This window comes from Xiphophorus couchianus, chromosome 3, assembly GCF_001444195.1.
Source record: "Xiphophorus couchianus chromosome 3, X_couchianus-1.0, whole genome shotgun sequence".
Taxonomy (NCBI): domain Eukaryota; kingdom Metazoa; phylum Chordata; class Actinopteri; order Cyprinodontiformes; family Poeciliidae; genus Xiphophorus; species Xiphophorus couchianus.
The window spans coordinates 14,369,993-14,391,552 of NC_040230.1; the positions used below are offsets into that span (position 1 = coordinate 14,369,993).

Here is a 21,560-nt window from a genome sequence, read left to right on the forward strand (position 1 = left end):
AACTACTTCAAACATGACCAACAGAGGATGAAATAAGTTAGAAATTGATTTGATTACGTCATAAATAACATTTATTTTCAATAACCAGTTTTTCCCTTTTCCATTTCATTCAAGTCCACTTTTATTTCAGTGATATTACAGAATTATGCTGTGACACCCATTTAAATGTTTGCCATTACAGATCAAGAACATTTCAGCTTTAGCTGCTCCTTTTACCAGCTAAAGCTCTTTTCCCTGTGACCTAAAATTGAAGCACATGAAGGGTTGTTCAAAGTGCACAGTGACATAAGGTCTACATACCCTGCAGCTTGTAAAACAGCTTTCCCAGATAGACACATTATGTTCAGAAGGACAAGCTACGTTAAGCTGCTGTTGCATCATATCTGAGCAGCTTGATGTTCCTTAGATTGTTGTATTATGCTGTTATTTCTTTTCTGTTTTTACAAGGAAACAGATAAAACAGTCATTCTTGTTTGATTTCTACTTCGGACTTGGCACACAGCTGTAAATATGAACTGATCATTGATGGTATGAATTGAGAAAATGCTTTCCTTGCAGACTACAACTGGTCTTATTCCAGTGTCCCATTGATTCAGAGATCTTTTATTCTTTTTGCAGTGTTTATATCTTCCTAAACATATGCATCAAAAATAGATTAAAAATTGTGTGCACTGGGATGATGCAACTTAATTCATCTGCAGCTTTCAGTTATAATAACATCATTTGGCTTGCACCCTGTTATTCAGGTCTTTGTTTTTTAAACTGCGGCAGACTGAGATAAGCTTATCCAGAGAAATAAACAGTAGTTTATATCTTGGTTAGAAACTACTGGGTAATCAACTTCAATAGTGTTCTCAGAGACAAAGCAAGTGCAGTGTGTAATTTTGCTGATAAACAGTTTGTTATAAATGAGTTCAGAAGATTAGATGCAAACCTCTTAATTAGTGCACTCCAGATACGCCCCCTTCTGGTCACAAACGTCACCTACAGTTGAAAAATTTCCCCCCATGATTTTGCCAAAAACACAAACAAGACACGAATGACAGCAGGCCATTTAGTATGATACCTTTTATTTAAACTTAAAAAGAGTGGATCAAAAAACAGGATTCAATAAATAAGAAATAAATATAATTGCTGTAATAGTTAATAGATACATTATAATTACTCGATTGTAAGAGTCTGACAGAAACAGGCTCTCAAAAGTATTTCTCTAGAAAATCCTAAAACCAAAATATTGCATTGCCACTCAAACATTTTCTCCCGATAAACAAAATAATTGTTAAATTAGTAAATAAATAAATAAAAAATAGCTCAATTATTAAAACCTCCCGAATAAAAGTGCAACCCCGCACCCTCCCCTGTGTTTCACCTAAAATCTAAGTAGAAATTTAAAATAGGTTTGTGATTTCCCCATTTTACAATTTGGAATGTAATAGCTTTCTCATGAAGAATGATGATGTTACTAGTTGTATTAATAAGAATAATAATGATAATAATAGTTATGTTGTAGTGTTCTGTTCAGTGTTTTATCTAAAGTATTATTCTTTTTTGCATGTTTTCTTGTTTTTTTTAAATGCTGCTCTTTGTAAACTAAACTATATACAGCTCATAAGGATCCTTTCCAAAGTCTTTCTAACCTACTCATTTAGCCGTCTTTTTTTGTATTTTCTTTCTTTTTTATTATGAAACAACAATCCCTCTATATTTATCACGTAATAGACATGGAATAGACATGTTAAAGTCTATTGAAGTGATATATCATTGTTTTTTTTTTATCAGTGCCTTTCCTACTCATGTGGTCTGAGTTCTCTTAGTTGTACTAAATACCCTTTTCCATACAGACTGGTCAAACCAAGCTTCTGGCTGTACGGATACCTAATTTGTGTTAACTGTGTGAGTGAGTGTCAGCAGGCATGTGTTTGTCTTGTGCATTTTATATACATTTCAGCTTTGAGGTTCACAATTAAGGGTATCTCTGTGTACGTCAGTGTGTGTTTGTGTGGCAGCTCTCTGCAGACGCTCACAGGTAGAAGACAGTCTGAAAGCACAATGAACCCTGGGACTTCACCTTCAGTTGGACTCTGAGAGGTCGCCTGTGAGAGGAGTTGGAGGGTAGAGGGAGTGGTAAATGAATGAGAAGAGAGGAATAGAGAAAAAAAAATTAAAGATTTTGTTAAAATTTGTAGGAAAACTGGAGCTCTGCGTGGGTTTCTGAGCTTCACATTTTGTCAAACATGCCCCATCCATCCAACAAGACTCCTGTCTGGGAATCACTGGAGCTACAGACAAACTTGCTGCTCCCCTTTGTACCTTTGGACGCTCCTAGCTTTTTAAAATTTCAGTCTCAGAGCATCATTGGCAGATGTCAACAGTAGTAAATCACGGTGCTTTTACATATACACATACCGTGTCTGGTCAGATCATGCACTTAATTACAGTAAGTTACTGGTATGCATCCTAGTATGACCTCAACTGTGTGTCTCTAAGGAAAGCATGTGTGTGTGTGCGCTCTTGAAACTCTGGGAACTCGCATTTATGTGTTTTCAGCATCTGCTGCACTTAGGTGCCCCGGATCATGGCAAGCAAACACTACCAACAACATGCATCACTCTCTGGCATTAGCAGTATAGAAATTCTGGGTGACAATATAATTAGAAAAATGCTCTAACTGCAGGTTTTAATGCTTTAATTATTTTCATTGTCTATATATTCATTTATAGAAGCCTTTAAATCATTAAATATATAATGCCTTGCAAAAATACTAACACCCACGGAACATTGTAAAACAGTCGAAACACTGAGTTCCTTCATAAGTGAAATACTAACCAATGCTTTGATAGGTAATGACAGCACTTGGTAAAATGTAATGTTTCAATTGTTGATTTTTGAGTTTTCATGTATTAAAACACTTTGAACTGCCTTGTTATTTAATTGTACAAAGAAAATTTAGTTTGATTAATTTGATTGTCACATTTTCTGACGTTACAGCCACAAACCTTATTTTTTTACTAGGATGTCATGTGGCAGATCAGCACCAAATAGTGAACATTTGTGTTATTTTTCATAAAAAAACATTTGAAAAAGTGTGGTGAGCATCGCTATATTTATACTTGTATACATTAGACATAAGCCATACTCTGCAATAATTTAGAAGTACTGTATGTCTCCACCAGATTTGCACTAGGTCTGGACTTTGTTTGGTCAGTCAAACACATGAATAGGAACTGATTTAAACCATCATAACTTGGACTGCATTTGCCAAGTCTCAAGTCTTTTGTTGCCTTTATCTGTTTTTTCCCCCAGGATTGACCTTTAATTAGCTTCATCCATCTTCCAATAAACACTGACCAGCTTCCTTGCCCCTGCTAAGGCATGACGCTGTCCTAGTGATTGCTTAGGATGATGTACAGTGTTAGTTTCTTTTTTACAAACCATACCAGTGTTAGTTTTAACCATTGCAGCTATGCAATTTTTAGATCATGGATTAAAACATTCTCTCCACAGAACATCTGGATTTAAAGGAGAATTAAATCACAGACAGGTGGACTCAATTAACTAATTGGAACAAAGCATCGGGTTGCACTGGACTTTGTTTTAGGGGTAAAACAAATTGAAAGTCCCACTTTTAACATTTTTATTTGTAAAGATTTTTTTTTAGAAACTATGTTTTGTTTCCCTTCCTCTTCATAAGTAAACACTACATTGTGTTTTGGGTTGCAATGTAGTAAATTGTGTAAGATGTCTGAGTGTGTGGTTACTTTTGCAAGGCATAGCATATTACACAAAGTTTTAAAAAAATAAAAGTGAAAATCCTTTTGATGCCTCCACACTTTGATCTGACAGCAGCCATGTTGAAGTTTTTAAGTCTTAAATAAATTTTAAAAAAACTCTCCCAGAATTCCTATATTTGAAGGCTGTTCTCCAATGAGCAAGAGGCACTTGTTCTTCCACCATGACACCATCATACCCTTCACCCCAAAACACAAGTCAGAAGGAATAGTATAAGGAGGTTGAGATGAAAGAAGCAGATCAACACTTGAAGGAGAGAAAAATGTGGAGAAGAAGAAGATAAGAGAGACAGAAAAAGAGCAGGAGCAGTGATAAAAGATGTAAAGAAGTCTCAGAGAAAAATGGAGGAGTAAGAAAACTAAAGTGCAGCATCACAGTGTAAAAAAGTCACAATCCAAGATTATGAACTCAGCCTATCAGAGTACAGCTCAACAAAATGCATGCTCGCCCATGAAAACAGAGCGCTACAGCCATCAAAAAGATAACTTGATCTAATTCTTCTTGTTTATATATATCCCATGCGTTGGATCAGTTTGCAGCCACATTTTGGAGTTTTGCATACCATAAACATGTCATGTCCTCTTGTCCATCACGGCCTGCCATTTTATGTTGCAACATCCTAATACATGTATTTTTCCCCCATCAAAGCATAATTCTTGTTCCCTGTGTTGTTGCTGTGCTCGTCTCCACCAGTTTGTTATGGAAAACTATGGACACCTCAATGCAGAAGGCAATGCAACGAAGATTATTCAGTCCTGCATTACACGCTAACAGTGTAACACAGAAACATATGCACACATAGATGTCCACGCTCACTATTTTACCCAAACCATTTGTTCAAATAATAATAATGACACCAAACAGAACACTACAGAAACTGATCAAAAACAAAGCTGCAAAAAAAATAACAAGCTTTGCTACAGAATTTCTCAGATAGATTACTATAAAGTGATTAAGTGTATCAAATATCCAATCAGATCAGTTGAATCAGTTGAGTGCAGTCCTGGCTATAGATAGTTATTGATCAGTATGTGCACAGGTCAATACAAAATAAAGTCACAATGCACCAAACACAGTCTGTGATCACTACAGCAACAGGACATGCAGGTCAACGCATGGCTGGTTGCTCGAGGTGACAGAACCAACACAGGCAATAAAATCGCCACAGCAACCCAAACACAGGCCAACCAATCAACTTACAACAATGCGAGAGGAAGGGGGGATCAGGGCTTTATCGGTCACTAGGCAACCATTGCCATAGCGATGGGGTCCTCGTGAAATATGATTGGACGGGAGGATCTTGGGTGAGGTAAGTTGCCGTTTCGGGAAAAGATCAAAACAGCAGGGAAGAAATAAGATTGTGAAAGAAAATAAAAAAAGGAAAACAATATCTCATTATTTTCACGTTTCTTGACACAGGGTGCTTTCAGGAGTAACCCAATGCAAATTTACTGCAATGTCAAGCTTTTTTCCTTTTAAAAATGTATCAACAGTTAGCTTTTTACTGTCATTATTCTGTTCCTGAAGTATACTGCAGGTCATCTTATTTCACCTTTTATCGCCTCACCACCACCTCACCTCTCCGTATTTGTTCGTTCTTCTCTCCGCTGTCACTCAGTATGGGCGGTTGGCATCTTTGGGCCTTTTGAGCTGCACTTTGAGTCTTTTCATGCCAATCTGAAAGCCATTCATCGCCTGGATAGCAGCCTGAGCGCTGGCAGGGTTGTCAAAACTCACAAATCCTAAAAAAAGAGATAAATAACATTCATGGTAGATCTATTATTTTCTCTCACCTTAGTTTAGATGCAGACATTGACAGTATCTTATCCTCCAGAAGGCCATCCTTTGTGTTTTTTTCACTTGTCCTTCCCTCGCTCTAGTAAACATGCTCTCCCCCTTCCCTCCCTGCTCCCCCACCCTGTGTGTGTCTCACCAAAACATTTGCTCTGGTTGGTAGCTCGGTCCACGAACACTTTAGCCGATATGACATTGCCAAAGGGCAGGAACATCTGCAGCATCTCAGAGTCACTGAACTCCTGTGGCAGGTGGTAGATGAAGATGTTACACCCTTCTGGACCTGACACAGACACACACATAGAACGAAGACTCATAAATTACCCCACGCTTTCAGAAAACAACCCTAAACACGCTCACTATCAAAAGGGGTGTGGCCCCAGTAAGACAGGAAGTCACATCACCTTCTCTTTGCTGCTGTTGCTGGGGCTGCTGGTGTTGCTGAGCAACCAGTGTCGGCTGCTGGGGAAACGGCTGCCCAACCAATCCGTAGGCAGCAGGATACGCCGCTATTGGAAGAGAGACGGGGGCATTAACGTCTTATTGGGTAATAACAACAGGTGGCAACATGAGAGTGCCCAATAGAGACATTTCCTTTGAACTGAGGGGTTCCCTGTTGAAGGTGAAATCTATTAACTACAGAGCGGAGCAAGTCTACAGAACAAAGACACTGTTGATCCCAATCTGGTTTGCACACATTGCATCATCGCTGCAATCCCTGGTTATAAACATCATCTATAAACCGAGTCTTTGTGAACTCAGATAAATCATAAAATCAATTACCCTTGAAGATGTTTCACCCTTGACAGCCAGACTAAGGAGACATTGCTTGAATGTTCTTCATTTAATCTCCTGTATGAACCATCGCTTTGAGCAGATGGGTACATTACTACATGTGCATGACTAGATTCCCAAATGTATGTGTAATATCCATCCATCCATTGTCTACACATGCTTATCCTTGTAAGGTCACAGGAGTTGGTGCCCATCTCCAGTGGTTACTGGGCGATAGGATGGGTTTTCTCTGTTCATCACAGGGCAATACAGATAGGACAGGAGAAGCACTCATACATGAACACAGTCATACAAAAAGGCAATTTAGGATAACCAATAAACCCATTTTGAGTCAGAGTACCTGGAAACAACACATCCATGCATCTCTCCAGGTTATTGGTTTCTTCCCACAGTCCAAAAATATGCATTTATAATTGGTTAATTGGTGTTTCTAAACTTGAACCTTAGGTATGAGTGTGAGCATGCATGATTGTTTGTCCTGTCGGCAAAATCAATTATCAAATCGATTTACCACTCAGCCCTAAACTGTATTGAATGAGATGAATTTGGACTCAATCTGATTGAATGAAATAAATAAGGAATTAACCAAACTGAATGAAAAGAGCTGCTATAAAAAGAATTGAATTAGGATGGTTCAGTTTGAATGCAAAGACTTTGAGGTAAACTGACCTGAAATAATGAATTTGGGATCAATTGGGTTGAATTAATTAATTGGATTGTGTGTAATTGGCCGTTATCCCTTTATAAAGTGCTTTGAGAAAGAATTTTACAAATCTATGCTAATGCAAACCTGTGTAGTGCTGCATGCCTGCGTAGGCTTGCTGAAGAGGGTCCAAAGCTGCAGCTGGACTCTGGGCTGGAGTAAAAACAATAAGAGCAGCAGAGATTAAGAATCCAACTAACATGATAATCTACAGTTCTATACTCTTCCTTTATTAAGCTACCTTGGTATGGGTGAACTCCATTAGTGTACAGTGTTTCTGTTTGCTGTCCATTGGTGGGAGCTGGCACGGTGCTGTAACCATTCACTCCTAATGCTGGCGGGATAGCTGACACAGGTGTTGCTGCGATAGTTGGTGGAGTGTTTGTACCTGCAGATATAGATTACACCAGAACAATTACTTCCTAGTTAAGAAGAACATGTACAATGTTTTGATATTTACAGGGTTTGTCCACTTTTCCCATAGCAAAATTCATTTCATTTCAAGCATTTTCAAGTTTCCAAACTTTCCAACACCACACTTTGGAGATAAAAACAATACAACTGAACAAAAAAAATGATGTTTTAATTCACTATTATCTATCATTTATCACTGTTATTAATAATGTGATGGTATTCAATATTCTACAGCAGAGACAAGGTAAACTAGAATATAGCAAAATTGTATGTTTTAAAATGTCTCTCACGCATTTTGCACCTGACTGATCTGAGCCCAAAACACAAATTTAACAAAAAAAATCCCTCAATTTCACTAACTTTGTTCAGTGTATAAAATACAAGATGATAAATAAATCATTGAGATATAAGGAATAATAAATACTTGTTACATTAAAACAATCAAAAATTGTGTCAAGGTAAATGACCTTCCTGCTTAAATTAAATGCTTAAACACAATATACAAAGTAAAAACAAAATCTCTAAAAAATGTTCTCGCTAAGTTTTCTGGCTTTTAGCAAATAGAAATAATTTATAAAAATGTCTAGACAAGAGAAATTTCATCCGATTTATCTTCAGACAGTGAGAAAAAAATTATCTTGTTATTAGGTCTATAAAAATATCTGATTTCATCTGTAAATGTAATTTTACAAATTTATGCTTTGAATCAAGCAACTTTACTACAAAATTGTGAAGTTTAAGTATAAAGCACTTTCAAGAAATTTAAAATCAAGCACTTTCCAAACCTTCAAAACACCTAGCTGAAATTCAAGAATTTTCAAGGATTTCAATTCTGCTGAACCTCTGCAAGATGGAAAGATTTGAGACTTTAAATCTTTACATGCAGCAACACTGACTTTCCTTGTAATAGGGTGAAGAGTTCACACCCTCCAATCCATAATCTAAATGTTTCTTTATAGTTTGGCTTAATAAAAACAAACTGCAGCCTCTCAACCTTAATTTCAGGTATTTATGGAGTATGAAGAGTGTGCATGAGGAGAATTACCCGAGGACGGTGTGATAGGTGTAATGGGTGTTGCGATGATTCCATTGGCATTGAGTGCCGCCATCTGCTGCATCTGTACAGCAGCAACTGTTGCGACAGGAGACAAGTACGCTGACTGGGCAACCAGGGCCTGCTGTTGGACAAGCTGTAGACGAGGGAGAAAGAGGATGGAGGAGAGCAAGGGGGTTAAATTGATATGGGAAAAAGAGAAAGAGAGAGAAAAGAAGATGAAAAATGGGAGGAAGGGCCAAGGAGAGGGAGTGATGGAGGAACAGATGAATAGAGATCTAATTACAAGGCCATTATGTCCCAAGTCAGTGGGTTAATGGTTGTGTGTTGCGGGAAGGCTAATGCCAGATGACGTATGTTCTGTTGTCTATGTAATAACATTAGCTCCAATTAGACCACTGATAGCCTCTTCAAACTTATTACATCCTTTCATAAGCACAGCACTGCCCTTGCAAACTTGGTGTGTAGCAAATGTGAGAGCCGTACAGTTGGCTTTTGTGTGTCTGTGCTTGCCTGTGCGTTGACCGCCTGCGTGTAGGCATTGTAGGCAGGAAAGTTGAGGGTCATGGGGCTGAAGATGCCGAGTTGGGAGGCCACCTGCTGCATCCTCCTCAGCCCCCGCTCCTTCTCCGTGTCAGCAAACTTTACCACCAGACTGGACGACGCTCCCTGTATACGGAGAGATACAGTTTACAGTGCTCTCTAAAAGTATTCATTCACATTTTCTCATTGGACCACTGAAAATTTCAGTGTGTTGTAGTGAATTTTATGTGACAGATTAACTTGTGGTGGCTGATGTAACACTGAAGTAAACATCATGGTTCTCACATGGTGCTCAAGAATATTTACAAATAAAAATGTGGAAAATGTACCAAGTATATGGTACCAGCCCTTTTTATTCTAAATTGCTATATAAAAACCTATTGTTTTCACTTAGAAAATAGTCTCTATGTATATAATTTTATCTCAGTTTAAACGCAGCTGTTCTATGAACGCCTCCCACCAGAGAGGTCAGGGATAAAATTCCCCTCTGTGAAACATGGTGGTGGCAACATCATGCTGTTGTGATATTTCTTCAGCAAGTACACGCCAACTGAAGGTAAAAACTTGTTATGGGTATCTGTGGCTTGATTTACAGATTATTTCCATCCACCCTGACTGAGTTTGAGTTACTTTGTAAAGAAAAACATTTTGTTTCCAGCTGTGCAAAGCTAATTGAGACATTCCTCATAAAGAGTTGCAGCTGTAATTGCAATGGCAATTGCCATTGCATTTTCTGTAAAATCAATCTAATCTGTGGAAATTCATCCAGATCACAATTATGTGCTGCTTTCAATAAATGTGTCACTTAAAAATACGTAAAATACAACAAAGTTTAATGTATCAACATTTTAAAAGGGTATTAAAACTTTTTCAAGGACAGAATCCAAACCTTTACTCAAATTAATCGTTTAGATATGAATGTTGAATGTCTTTATGTTTTTAAATCATTAGTCATCGTATGCATGGAGCTTACAGGCATTGTGCGGCTCCCATGCAGGCTGCTGATTGCAGCTTGGGCTTCGGCATGACCCTGGAATTTCACAAAGGCGCACCCTGCACAACAAAAACAAACACAGTTATCAGATTAGTAATCAATGCTACAGCAAATAAAGTTGTTTGTACTGTATTTTTCTTGAGCAGTTCAACCTTATGCAATTTACCTTTGCTTGTGCCATCTGGTCCTCTCAAAACAGTGCACTCCTCTATGCTGCCAAAGGGCTCAAACAGCCTTCTGACATCCTCATCACTCTGCTGCTTTCCCAGCATGCCCACAAACAACTTCCTGTCCTCTGAGACACCAGGGATGTGCAGGAGAAAGGAAAACAAAAAGACATAAAATCAATTTATTTACCCCCAAACTGGTAACATATCTTCTTATAACATGAAGGTTGAAACTATAGAGGGAAATATATTATTTTCGTCCACCAGGGAGCAGTGTTGACCACTGAGACTGGTAATTGGAAAAGTGAGGCGCTAGTGTGAATGTCTGTGTAAAAGTACGGGTATTTAGTAAAATCCTGCCCAGCATGAAACCTTCTAACATCTATTAAAGATTATCTGAGGTTAATATTTTAAACTCACCTCAAAACTGACAAAAAATAAAATATACAACAGACTCATTGAGATGGCTGAGTTTATAGATTGGGAAGACATTTTGAAAATGTCTTCACAAAAAGGAGAAAGACGACTCACCTCCTCGGCCTTCACTGTCAGCTGGTTTAACTTGGATCGGCCGATTCATCTAAAGTGACAAAAGAAAACATCAGCAAACAGGTCAACATTAAATGCCTTTCAGTCACACTCAATTCAACTCCACAAAAGATATTTAACTGTCTGGTGAGATGTATGCTATCCTTTAATCAATAAATTTCCTCCAATGATTGATTCATGATGGTAGGTTTTTGGTGAGAAGTTAAATATTCAAAAAAGTTGTCACTAAATTAGGAACATCTTGAAAACTATCAACAGAGGCAAAACTTGAGACCTTAAGCATCAGACTTAAATTTAAAATGAAATGATGTGCCTTAATATTACAAAAGATAGGGCAGACCAATTTTTTAAAGTCATTTGTGTACCATAGTTAGGTTAGGAGTAGAGATGCACTCTAAAAGCTTTTCTTCACCAATACTGATTTCCAGTCTATTTTGAATCTGACCTGCATAGCTGTGATTTAAACTTTTATAAAAACACATCAATCAGAAAAAACTCTGTTATATGTTCTTGAATAAAGTCAGTCATTTTAAATCTAACAGGAAATGTAGGAATTACAAGACTATTTCCACTTATGTCACTAACTTTCATCTGTTTTTTATTCATTAAACTCCTTCAGAAGACATGCTATTAGTTGATTAGTTTTAAACAGAGGGGGTTCTTCTTCTTGATGCATTTAATTACTAAGAAAAATGTGTTTTTACTATTTGATCTGCCAATTACTAGTCCGACCTTATCAAAGAAAAGAAAACATCCAAATCCAATTTTTTTAATGACATAATTTCAACCTCAGTAAAAATGCAGTCTATAGAGATATATTCTTTAAGAAATTTGTATTTTTTTTTAAGAAAACCTGTTCTCAGATGATTTTTAGGTGAGATAAAAAAAAAAACTACCGTAAAATATCAACCCTAATGAACATTTTCAGAAGTTTAAAATAATTCTTTCATTTTTAAAAAAGAAAAAATCTAATTAAGGTAATGACAGCAGTCAGGGTCTATTCATGTGTTTTTGTTACTCAAGTATCAAGATTATGGATAGTTAAGTAGGAATTAACCTTTTCATGACCGACATAGATTCCCAGTTTTCTTTCTGGATTGACCTGACAACTCTAATTCAGAAAGAAAGCATTTTTTCATTTTAAGAATTGTAACAAGATTATCCTCATTTATGCATCAAAAATATATTCCTGACCTTTATGTGGCTTTTATTCAAGTAAAAAGGGTGCTTTGAAGTAGATGCTGTTCGGTGATACTCATCTGGATTGAAAATGGTGGGAGTTATTAGTTTTGATATGTTTAATAAATTACCTTAGAAACATTTTTTTCCAGTATTTGATCTTTGGATCAAGAGAAAATAGGTCAATTGGCCAACTGAACTGGTGCTTCTCTAGTTAGCAGGTGACATTTGCTTCAAGACTCAAACATAAACAGTCTTTGATTTGTCCCACATACACACACTCACAGACCGGGGGATTGAGAAGTGGCGAGATTAAGAATGCAGGCAAGCTGATCTGGATTACCTAAAAAGTAGGGATTAGATGAGGTACAAGAGAAGGCAGAGACACAGGCAAGAGGAGAAATGAGACGGTGCAGGCGTGGGAGAGAGGGGGAGATAATGTTGTTCAGTGAAATGACAAGTGTGTAAAGGGAACGGGCACAGTCAACTGAAAATAAAAGGATAGAAAAAAAAACAACTCAGAGGGAGAAGCCTGGGGGACCCCAACTCACATCGACCGCTAGAAAGGGCAGGTGGAAGGCTAAAAGGAACCCCGGGGAGTAAATGGAAAAAAAAAGTATTACATGGAAAGTGCGAAAGCGAAAGGCTGAGAGTGGAGGGATGAAAGCAGAGCCTGCCCCTGAGAGAGGATTCAAAAAGAATAGAAAGAGAAAGAGGAGCAGGCAGGCGGACGGGGCGTGATTCAGTCGTGACTCGCTCTGTCTAAAAAAATCTCACGACTACCAAGATCCCCTGCCAAGAGTGCTGATGCATTATCCCAAACCCATGTTGCAAACATCCCTCCCATTCATATCGTCTGTACCTTTGGCTAACACAAACAAAAAGACAGAAAAAAACCTACAAAAACCCCCCAAAACTCTGCACACACAGTGCTTAGTCATAGGTAGGGGAAAGAGGGATGGGCTGGAGGAGCAGAGCTGCAGAATGATGGTGGCAAAAAGAGGAGAGACATGGAACGAGGAAGAAACGAGGTAGATCTGGAGGAGGAGCGGAGGAGAGACAGGACTCAACAAAGAACTGTGGAGTCGACTCTCCTGGAGGGATGACCTAACTTCTTTTTATTTGAATTCTTATAAATCTTGCTGGAGTTTGAGCGAATGTGTGGACTGGAAGAAAAGGACGGAAGATGTAGAGGGAAGGGATGAGAAGGAGGAAGAATGGCTCGGCGTCCCAGTGGGGTGTTAAGGCAATGTAATGATGCTGGTAATTGAGGAGAGGGCAGAGCAGAGAAAGACAGATCCACGCATTTGATTAATCAGCTCTTAGCTGTCACCACAAAACTATCGATCTAGGGCAAGGCCATCCCACACACACACACACGCCCACCGCACGCACACACACACACACATGCCACGACATCATCGCACGCAGATGAAAACACACCTCCTCACATCTCTTCATAAGACACACTCACAAATTAGGAGTGAATCATAGATATATATTTTTTTAACTCTAGCACCTTTACTGGAGAAATTCATCCATTCATCCTATTCTGGTCCTAATGTTATTGCTGTCCATCCAAGTTGCCATCCATCTGCTCATTGATCAGTCCTGTCTTGTACATTGATTTGGGCTTCCTTTGTAGAGAGGCCTGATAGTTGCAAGATTTGTGTCCACCTACCTTCTCTCTAACCTTGGATCAATCCATCACCTCTTCAATTTCTTCCTCCATTAAGCCTTGTCCTTGTGCACATAAAATGGGCTAAACAGAAAACCCCCGCCACTTCCAGTGGAATCACAGCGTACTGATTAGTGTATATACACAGATATGCAGATCCCCTTTCCTAAAAAACATTCCCACAGCATAATTCTGCCACCATCAAACATTGAGATACGGCTTTCTAATCAACTCTGCTTCAACCTTCTCCACAACTCCCTCCCTGTCCTTCCTGTTGGTGTTTGTTTCTGAATGTCCCCTAACAAACCTCAGAGAAATTCACAGAAAAATTAGATTACAACTAAAATTAAATTATACACAAGTGGGCTCCATTTACTAAGTTGGTGATTTTTGAAGGCAATTGATTATACTGGATTTTACTGACAGTATAAAAGAAAGCTGAATTTCAATGCAAGCCACATTTTTCAAATTTTTACTTGCAAAACATTCTGAAAGCAGTGTATATTTATTTTCCCACTTCACTATTATGTGCAACGTTGTGCAGGTTTATCACAGAAATTCCCAACAAAATACACTGAAGTGTGTGGTTGTAACATGACAAATTGCTTAAGGGTTGAGTGGGGGGAATTAATACTTTTGCAAGGTTCTGTATATGAGCGTTGTGACATTACAATCTTAAGTATATAATATGCGTTTCAGTGATTAACTTGCTTGAAAAAAATGAGCAGGAGAAACTAAAGACATGAAGAGAAGCAGCAGGTGAGACGTGCAGACTGCCTCTTCAGAGACATCACAATGAGATCGGAAAATTCGCATGGCAACCAGCTTGTTGTCATGGCAATTGTATGACGGCACACTGAGTAGGTAAACAAGGATGCTGGTTGCCAAGGGCGACTGCTGTGCTCTTTGGGTAAACAAAGAATTGGTGCCAGAGGATGCTTTAGTGGCTTTGTACTGCCTTCTAAATTGTCTCTAAAATGAATTTACTCTCTGGATACTAGCATGAAAACCAGGAATATGAGCACCAAGTCTGAGTAAAAATGTTAGAGAAGAAAGAAATGTACATTGAAGAGAATAATGAAGAAGGTGTCAGAGGCCAGATATGGAAATAAGTATGTGGCAAATCTATACTGTGCTGATTAAAATTCCCTTGAGTCTGGTTAGGCAGTCAAACTGTACTCCAGTTTGTCTTTGTCTCTCTCCTTTACACAAGAACAGCCGCACACTCCTTTCATGTCAAATTATCCTCTAATTACTCACGTTCCAAATAAGACTTAATTAACAGCAGCCATCTGCAAACGTGTACATGTAAAGAGGAGCCAGGACTCGCGCCGGAGTGCAGTTTGACCTATCCTGCTGCATACTAAGAAGCTTTCCAAGTTCCTGTGCCTCTGAGGAAAGTGAACTTGCATGTGAGGCGATGCATGAGGGCATATATGTGATGCTGCATGAGCACACACACACTCAGTGAAAGCCCGGCTTCCACTCATGCACTTCTGACCAAAGCCTGCATGCAAACACAAGCCCATTTACACACTGTGGTGACAACAGAAATACAATAGACACACAGTGCATGTCACTTATCGATGCAAACACAAACACACACACACACACACACACACCCCGAAACAGTTTTACGGTACGCCTTTCCAGTGTCTCACAGCACCCGACCTTTTGCTCACACTGAAACAAACACATACTACACACTTACAGTTAATCTTACTCCCTGCAGTAATGCGGAGAGGATTGTACCAGGATTAGAGGATATTAAATCCTTGGATTATCCAATCAAATCGTATTTTGCCCCCTCCCCCACCCACGCAAAATCAGTGGAACAAACCATCCACTGTGATGAGGGGGGAAGTGGTAGGAGAAAGAAACTGTACAGACATAAATCAAAGCTACAGCTTCATTTTGTATTTGCTTCTCTTTTGCCATCAAAAGTATTTCTGCACAACAGGAAGAAATTATTCATTCAACACTTAAAAAAACAACAAGACAACATGCATTCATGCGAGTATGCATCCATGTGAAATGCTCTCTTGAATCCTCTGTAAACGCATATGTTCACACCTCCTCATTCCCCTTTTATTCTCCCTCGGGACGCTTCAACCTAACAATTTCAGAAGTCCATTTTCCAAAATGCCCAAGGAATGAAAACTATTTTTATCCCCACTCCACAATCTCGCATTATTTCTGCCTCTCCTTGACTCCTTGCTCTCCGCATCGAGATTCATAATCCTCCATATTCTGCTTTTGACGGCAGTATCTCAGCTTTCTTTTCCTGGAACATCTCTTTTTTAAATCTTCAATGTTTGTCTAATTATTCTTAGAAACTCACCAATAGCGTGTTGCAATGATGATAAAACTAAGAGAAAAAACTAAAAAAATTGACCGTTTTTAAGTTTATCCTTAATTACAAACAGAGGCCCACAAAAATATATATAAGTGCTTCAAAACTAAAATATTCCCCTAATCAAAAAGGCTTCTTCCCTATATCAGTTACATTTATTACCCAGCTATGCTGAGAAACGATCCATAACAGTTTGAATCCAGCATATCTTGAGACATAAATGCAGCTTTTATTTAGACTGCGTCTGTACACTTACAGCTGTAGCAGAACCAAATAATTAGCAGCTCAAGCACACAATCAGCATTTTAATCAAAATTATTCAATAACTGCAGAATTATTGAATAATATACAAGTATATTGATTTCAGCTAAAAAAAATCATATGTTTCATGTAACTGATTTCAATCCAGTTTATTTCTGTAGAATCAGGATCAGCTTTATTGGCTGACATTTTGAGCACAAAGAAAGAATTTGCCTTTGGTTTTTAGGAGTTCACAGGGTACAAACAAAGTATAAATATATAAACTTTAGAGGAAACAACATAAGGATAAAGAAACTGTGTGTGCACGTATTTGCAGCCATTTTTCTATATTTGTAGAAAGAAAAAAAAAGGACTGTTGTGACACTGCAAATATATTATTTTTGTTTCACAGTAATCGCTGAATATTCTGGCTTTAATGGGCTTAAAATGTTCATCAGAAAACAAAACCATTTAGCACAGACCTGAAGGTATATAGCTCCAAATTACAAAAAGATTTTATCGCAACACACACTACAATTTGTCCAAATCATATTTAGCTATAAAGACCTTTAGATCCAATCACACATATTTCAATTTGAAGATCCCTACTTCATCCAACAAAACAAGTATATAACATACAACAACTACCAGAACTGGACACTATATAAAATATAGACAGGGTCATAGTTTGCACTGCGCGAGTCAAACTCTATGAAAAGTTAACATGTCTGTACAGTAAGAAAACAATATTTATGTAATATCCTGTTATGATGATCAAACTGAATTTGTCCCTCTCATTTAGAGCGACAAGAAAACATTAAAATGTGAGAAACAGGGAGTGAGCGTTAAGGTGGAACAGAAGCACAGCTCCACCCCTCCATGCTATCATCCACTATTTAGAACCACGTTAGGCTTTGCATCCCTCAGGTTTCCTAGAAACCTGGCATCTGGCTCGACTCCGTTGCCTAGTGACGCAGGTCTGCAACCATAATACAGGCTCCTGGTGCCCTGTCCCCCTCCCCCTTCTACTGTCTCTAATTCCTTTCTTCACACCTGAGAGGTCTGCCCTCCATCTCTTCCTTTCAGTAAGTTATCTGGCAGAAACCCTTCACCAGTCTCTCTGCTGGAGCAGCAACATATTCCCTTTCCTCTCACTGTGTTTTTCTCCTCATTTGCCTGCACAATAATAACATCAAACCATGCATAAAGCAGCGCTAGCCACCGTGTTGATCCACAGAATATTACGTTGTTTTTGTCAAGCCCAACGAGAACATTCAGCATGCAGCAGCGGAGCACTCACTGAAATTTGATCCTGTGGATTTAGTTCAACATAATCCAACAGCACTATAGCGGATAACTGTTAGACCTATGCACTTGGACCTTCTTTCTATTTTCGGGAGTGTAAGTCCTTTGGGAAATGAGCTGGTGAATTAAAAAGGCCGTTCAAAGCCATACAGATTCATGGCTGCAGAAATCTCACATTCACTGAGATTACGTTCAATCCGGAGCCTGACACATTTATGAAAGCTCGGATAGTTATGGTGTAGGCGGGAATCCAGAAAATAAAAGACTGATATCCGCATGGATTTATGCTCTTACATGGTCACATTTAAACACACTGGTTTTTAACTCTAACATTTCATGAATGGGTACATAGAAATATGTATTTGTGTCATAAAATGAGATCAGTGCAACCTCAAGTGGACAGAAAACTTTTATATATTACATTGTGCCATTTTCTTCCCTAATCATATCAGATTACAGGATAAATGCCTTCTTGCTTAAGTAGGCATTAAAAGTAGACAAAAAAAATCAAGTAAAATTTTAGGAATAAATACAAAGTTTCTTATTAATTTAATGGCAAATGTGATATTTGCAAGATGGAATCAAAATGGATACAGTTTTTATAAAATGGGGTAAATAATAACATCTGAAAAACAAATACTTTTCCACACCCCATCATGAAATATATATGAGAGTTTATTACTGCTCTTAATCAATCTAAAAAAATTATAAGACAGTCAATACAATGAGAAATATTACATGGAAAAACTGGATGGTTACTAATCATCCAAGCAGGGGAAGTCCTAACAAGTTTAATGAGTTTGTAAAATGCTTCATTTCTCTGTGGTCAGGGTGAAAGAGCTCAGTGTTTAGACAGCCAGTTATGGTTTGATAAGAGTCACATCCCAGGTGCAGATACAGTCCTGGCATCCCATTTCTCTACCTAATCACACACACACTCAGACTTGTAGGCATACACTCCCCTTTGACAGATGTCTCTCTTTAAATTGACAGAAGTCCGCCTGACTCCCTCCCACCCCTTCCAGCATTCAGAGAAAAGCCTTTCTTCTATTGCACCACCCACCTGTCCCTTCCTCCACACTCATTACTGAAAACTTTTGTCCCGTTTCCTCCTTCTTTCTGCCCCGACCTCCTCTACTCCGCCCTCGTCTCACCCTGCCCCCTCCCTGTCTGTACGTCCCTATTCATAAAGAACCTCTTCAGGGCCCTCCTCTACGTCTCCTAGTCCCCATTTCATTCATGCAAATTCACACATTCATTCAGGCGCCTCGTATGGATCTGTTCTATATGTCCACACAATGAAATATGGGCCATATAACCTGAAGACGGTTTATACCATGGACATTATCTTTGAGATTTTTCTGAGAAAGTGGTAAAGTTTATACTCGTAATCAGCAATTAGAATAAAACAGAACTGCCCCTCCCCACATGTTGCTGTGTCCTGCTGGTCAGCTGATTAAAAAAAAAAAAAGAGTCTACTACGCCTTATAAGAAAGAGAGTGGTGGTTGTTCAGAAATACTTTTGGTTGAGAAAACTGAAAGAGTGGCGTTTATAAAAAACCCAACAAAATAATTAAAAAAATTTTTTTAATTTAAAAATAAAAAGAAATAATTTTGGAAAACTTAAATTTTTCCAAATAAAATTGTTCAATTTCATTAAATTTCCAAATGAATTGTCATATTTCTTAGGACTACAGTTGCCGAGCAGGATGCAGTATGTTTTTTATGCAGATGATTGCTTGAACAGAAAGCAGAATATCATCTTGGTTTACTTTTTTTATTGAATAAAAAGCAGAGTGCATGCTAAGTTTATCTAATGACTATGTATCTCAGTCAAATGCTAACAATATCAATCATCATCATTGGTTGGAATGATTATTGCTCTTCTGTTCTGAACAAAAAAAATTTACACCAATTTCTGTGTGAATGGTTTTCTGATTAGATGAAACCTTAAGGTTGTTTTATTTTGAGAACCTCATACCAGCCTATGCCTAGTGATCAAAGCCTCATCTCTATGCAAATATCAAAGAGAGTGTACTGGTCGAGTTTACTAATGTTAATTTAGTTCCTCATAAACATAAAAAAATGCACAGATAAAGGAGGCTGATTTTCACTTTCAGCAGTAGCTCTGTGTGAGATATTTGTTATTTTACACAACCAAATCCAACATCTGAAAGACACAAACTACGCTCTCTGTGTTTTCACTATTCCACAAAGCGTCAAAAATAAAACAAAATGATTAACGTTAATTGCAACTGAGCAGCATTTTTTTTCTCTGTGTGTACATGGAAAACAGAGCCTGCAGAAGCTGGCTGCATTTGTAAAACAGATGGTGTTGGAAATGGACACAGTTCAGTTTAAGGCTACTTTAGAGCTCGGTTTATGAGACACACAGTTTTGGCAGAGAACATTCAGGGCAACCTGCTAGTCATGTGTCCAAACAAACATAATTATCAAATCAGCTAATCGCTTACATTGTCCTATAGGTGTGTGTTTCTGTTTTCTTATTTGCTGGCTCATTTGGACCATTTTCTGGTATAATCACTGACCTTGATCTGCAAGCGGGTGTGTGCGTGTGTCAGAGGCCTTAAAGAGGCAGGCTCTCTCCAGGGTCAGGCTTTTATGAGGCTATGATTAGATTCTGCCTCAATTTTGTGGTGAAATATGAGGCAGGCGCTTTTTCTCTCCGCATGTTGCATGCATAAATGTACCCACATATGGACCCACACACGTACAGTGTTCTGCTAAACCATCCATATCACATTTTGTCATGATGAACCCCCAACATTCAATGTATGCTAATAGGATTTTATGTGACAGACGAACACAAAGTGGCACCTAATTTCAGAATGGAAGGAATGTAATATAAGGTTTTCAAATGTTTGTAACAAATGAAAATCTGAAAAGTGTGGCATGCAATTAAATTCAGGCCTCTTAAAGAATTACTACGCGGAACCACAGCTGCAGCTCTACTGGGTTTATCTAAAATTGTCAGGTTGAAAGTATTTAGCAGTGACCAAAATTTTTTGTGTTTTGTAAGAAGTGCATTTTTTTTCATGAAGAATTTTTATTTTCCTGCTCAACAATAAATTAATCTCACAATACTTTAATTGATCAAACAAAGTCAATGCAAAGTAATAAAGGTGCCTTTAACATTTGCTTAACTGAAAAAAGATATAGAAAGTCCTACATTCTTACGTTAGTAGGTTTTAACTTTCTTGGTATACATTTTTTTAAATGTATTTATAGCAAAAAATCGGGACATGCCTCATGTTTTCTTTGAAAATGCTTCCTGTATTTAGCCAAATTTATTGGATGGCTGTGTCTAAATCAGCTTTTTAACAATGCAGTGAATGTTAGTGGCCTTTTTAATTGTAAAATGGAAAGGGTTAATAAAAGACAAATACTTTGAGTTATATCTTGTATTTTGTTTTTTAAACACCATAACTTGGAAATTATCGTAACCATAATTCAAACTTCTTATGATAAGAAATGTATTACGATAAATGATAAGCGATACCATAAATGCCCAACTCCAGTGAAGAATTGTATTCGTAAACCATGTATCCTTTAAATTCCATTTGACATTTATGTGCTACTTTGTACTGGTTTATTACCTAAATTCCCAATAATAAAAATTGAAGTGTATATTTGTAAGAAAATGTGATAGAGTTCTGCATATCCTCAAACAAAAGATTGATAGAAAGCACGTCCACATTGCTATTTAAGCCCGATCGCAGGCAAACAGACATTTGCCTTAAAACAAATACCCTCGGCACTTCAAACCCCCCTCGGTACGACTCCTCCCCCTGTCTACTTTCTTTCACACACACACACGCCCCCCCCCCCACGCCTGCACACCCCCACACGCACACACACAGAGCCAAATCTACACCTGTCCCTTTACTGCCATCCCGTCCCACACACAGTGAGGATAAAAATAGAGAAGCAGCCTGAGGGATGGGGGGAGCGATACACATCACAAACCCCATCAGAAGGAGAG

The 21,560-nt window shown here is 38.2% G+C and overlaps 1 protein-coding gene across 1 annotated transcript in view; it reads right to left on the minus strand.

Annotated features, from left to right (window-relative positions):
- Positions 1-1,053: 1,053 nt before the first annotated feature.
- LOC114141144 (CUGBP Elav-like family member 3) overlaps positions 1,054-21,560 on the minus strand; it is a 31,381-nt gene continuing 10,874 nt past the window's right edge. The window contains exons 5-16 of the mRNA XM_028011603.1: positions 10,785-10,833; positions 10,253-10,381; positions 10,066-10,145; positions 9,063-9,218; positions 8,541-8,685; positions 7,323-7,469; positions 7,169-7,234; positions 5,988-6,092; positions 5,723-5,866; positions 5,368-5,531; positions 4,990-5,088; positions 1,054-2,093 (exon numbers count right to left, since the gene is read on the minus strand). Coding sequence (XP_027867404.1) covers positions 5,404-5,531; positions 5,723-5,866; positions 5,988-6,092; positions 7,169-7,234; positions 7,323-7,469; positions 8,541-8,685; positions 9,063-9,218; positions 10,066-10,145; positions 10,253-10,381; positions 10,785-10,833 — 1,149 coding nt within the window. The 3' untranslated portion in view covers positions 1,054-2,093; positions 4,990-5,088; positions 5,368-5,403. The remainder of the gene's footprint in view (positions 2,094-4,989; positions 5,089-5,367; positions 5,532-5,722; positions 5,867-5,987; positions 6,093-7,168; positions 7,235-7,322; positions 7,470-8,540; positions 8,686-9,062; positions 9,219-10,065; positions 10,146-10,252; positions 10,382-10,784; positions 10,834-21,560) is intronic.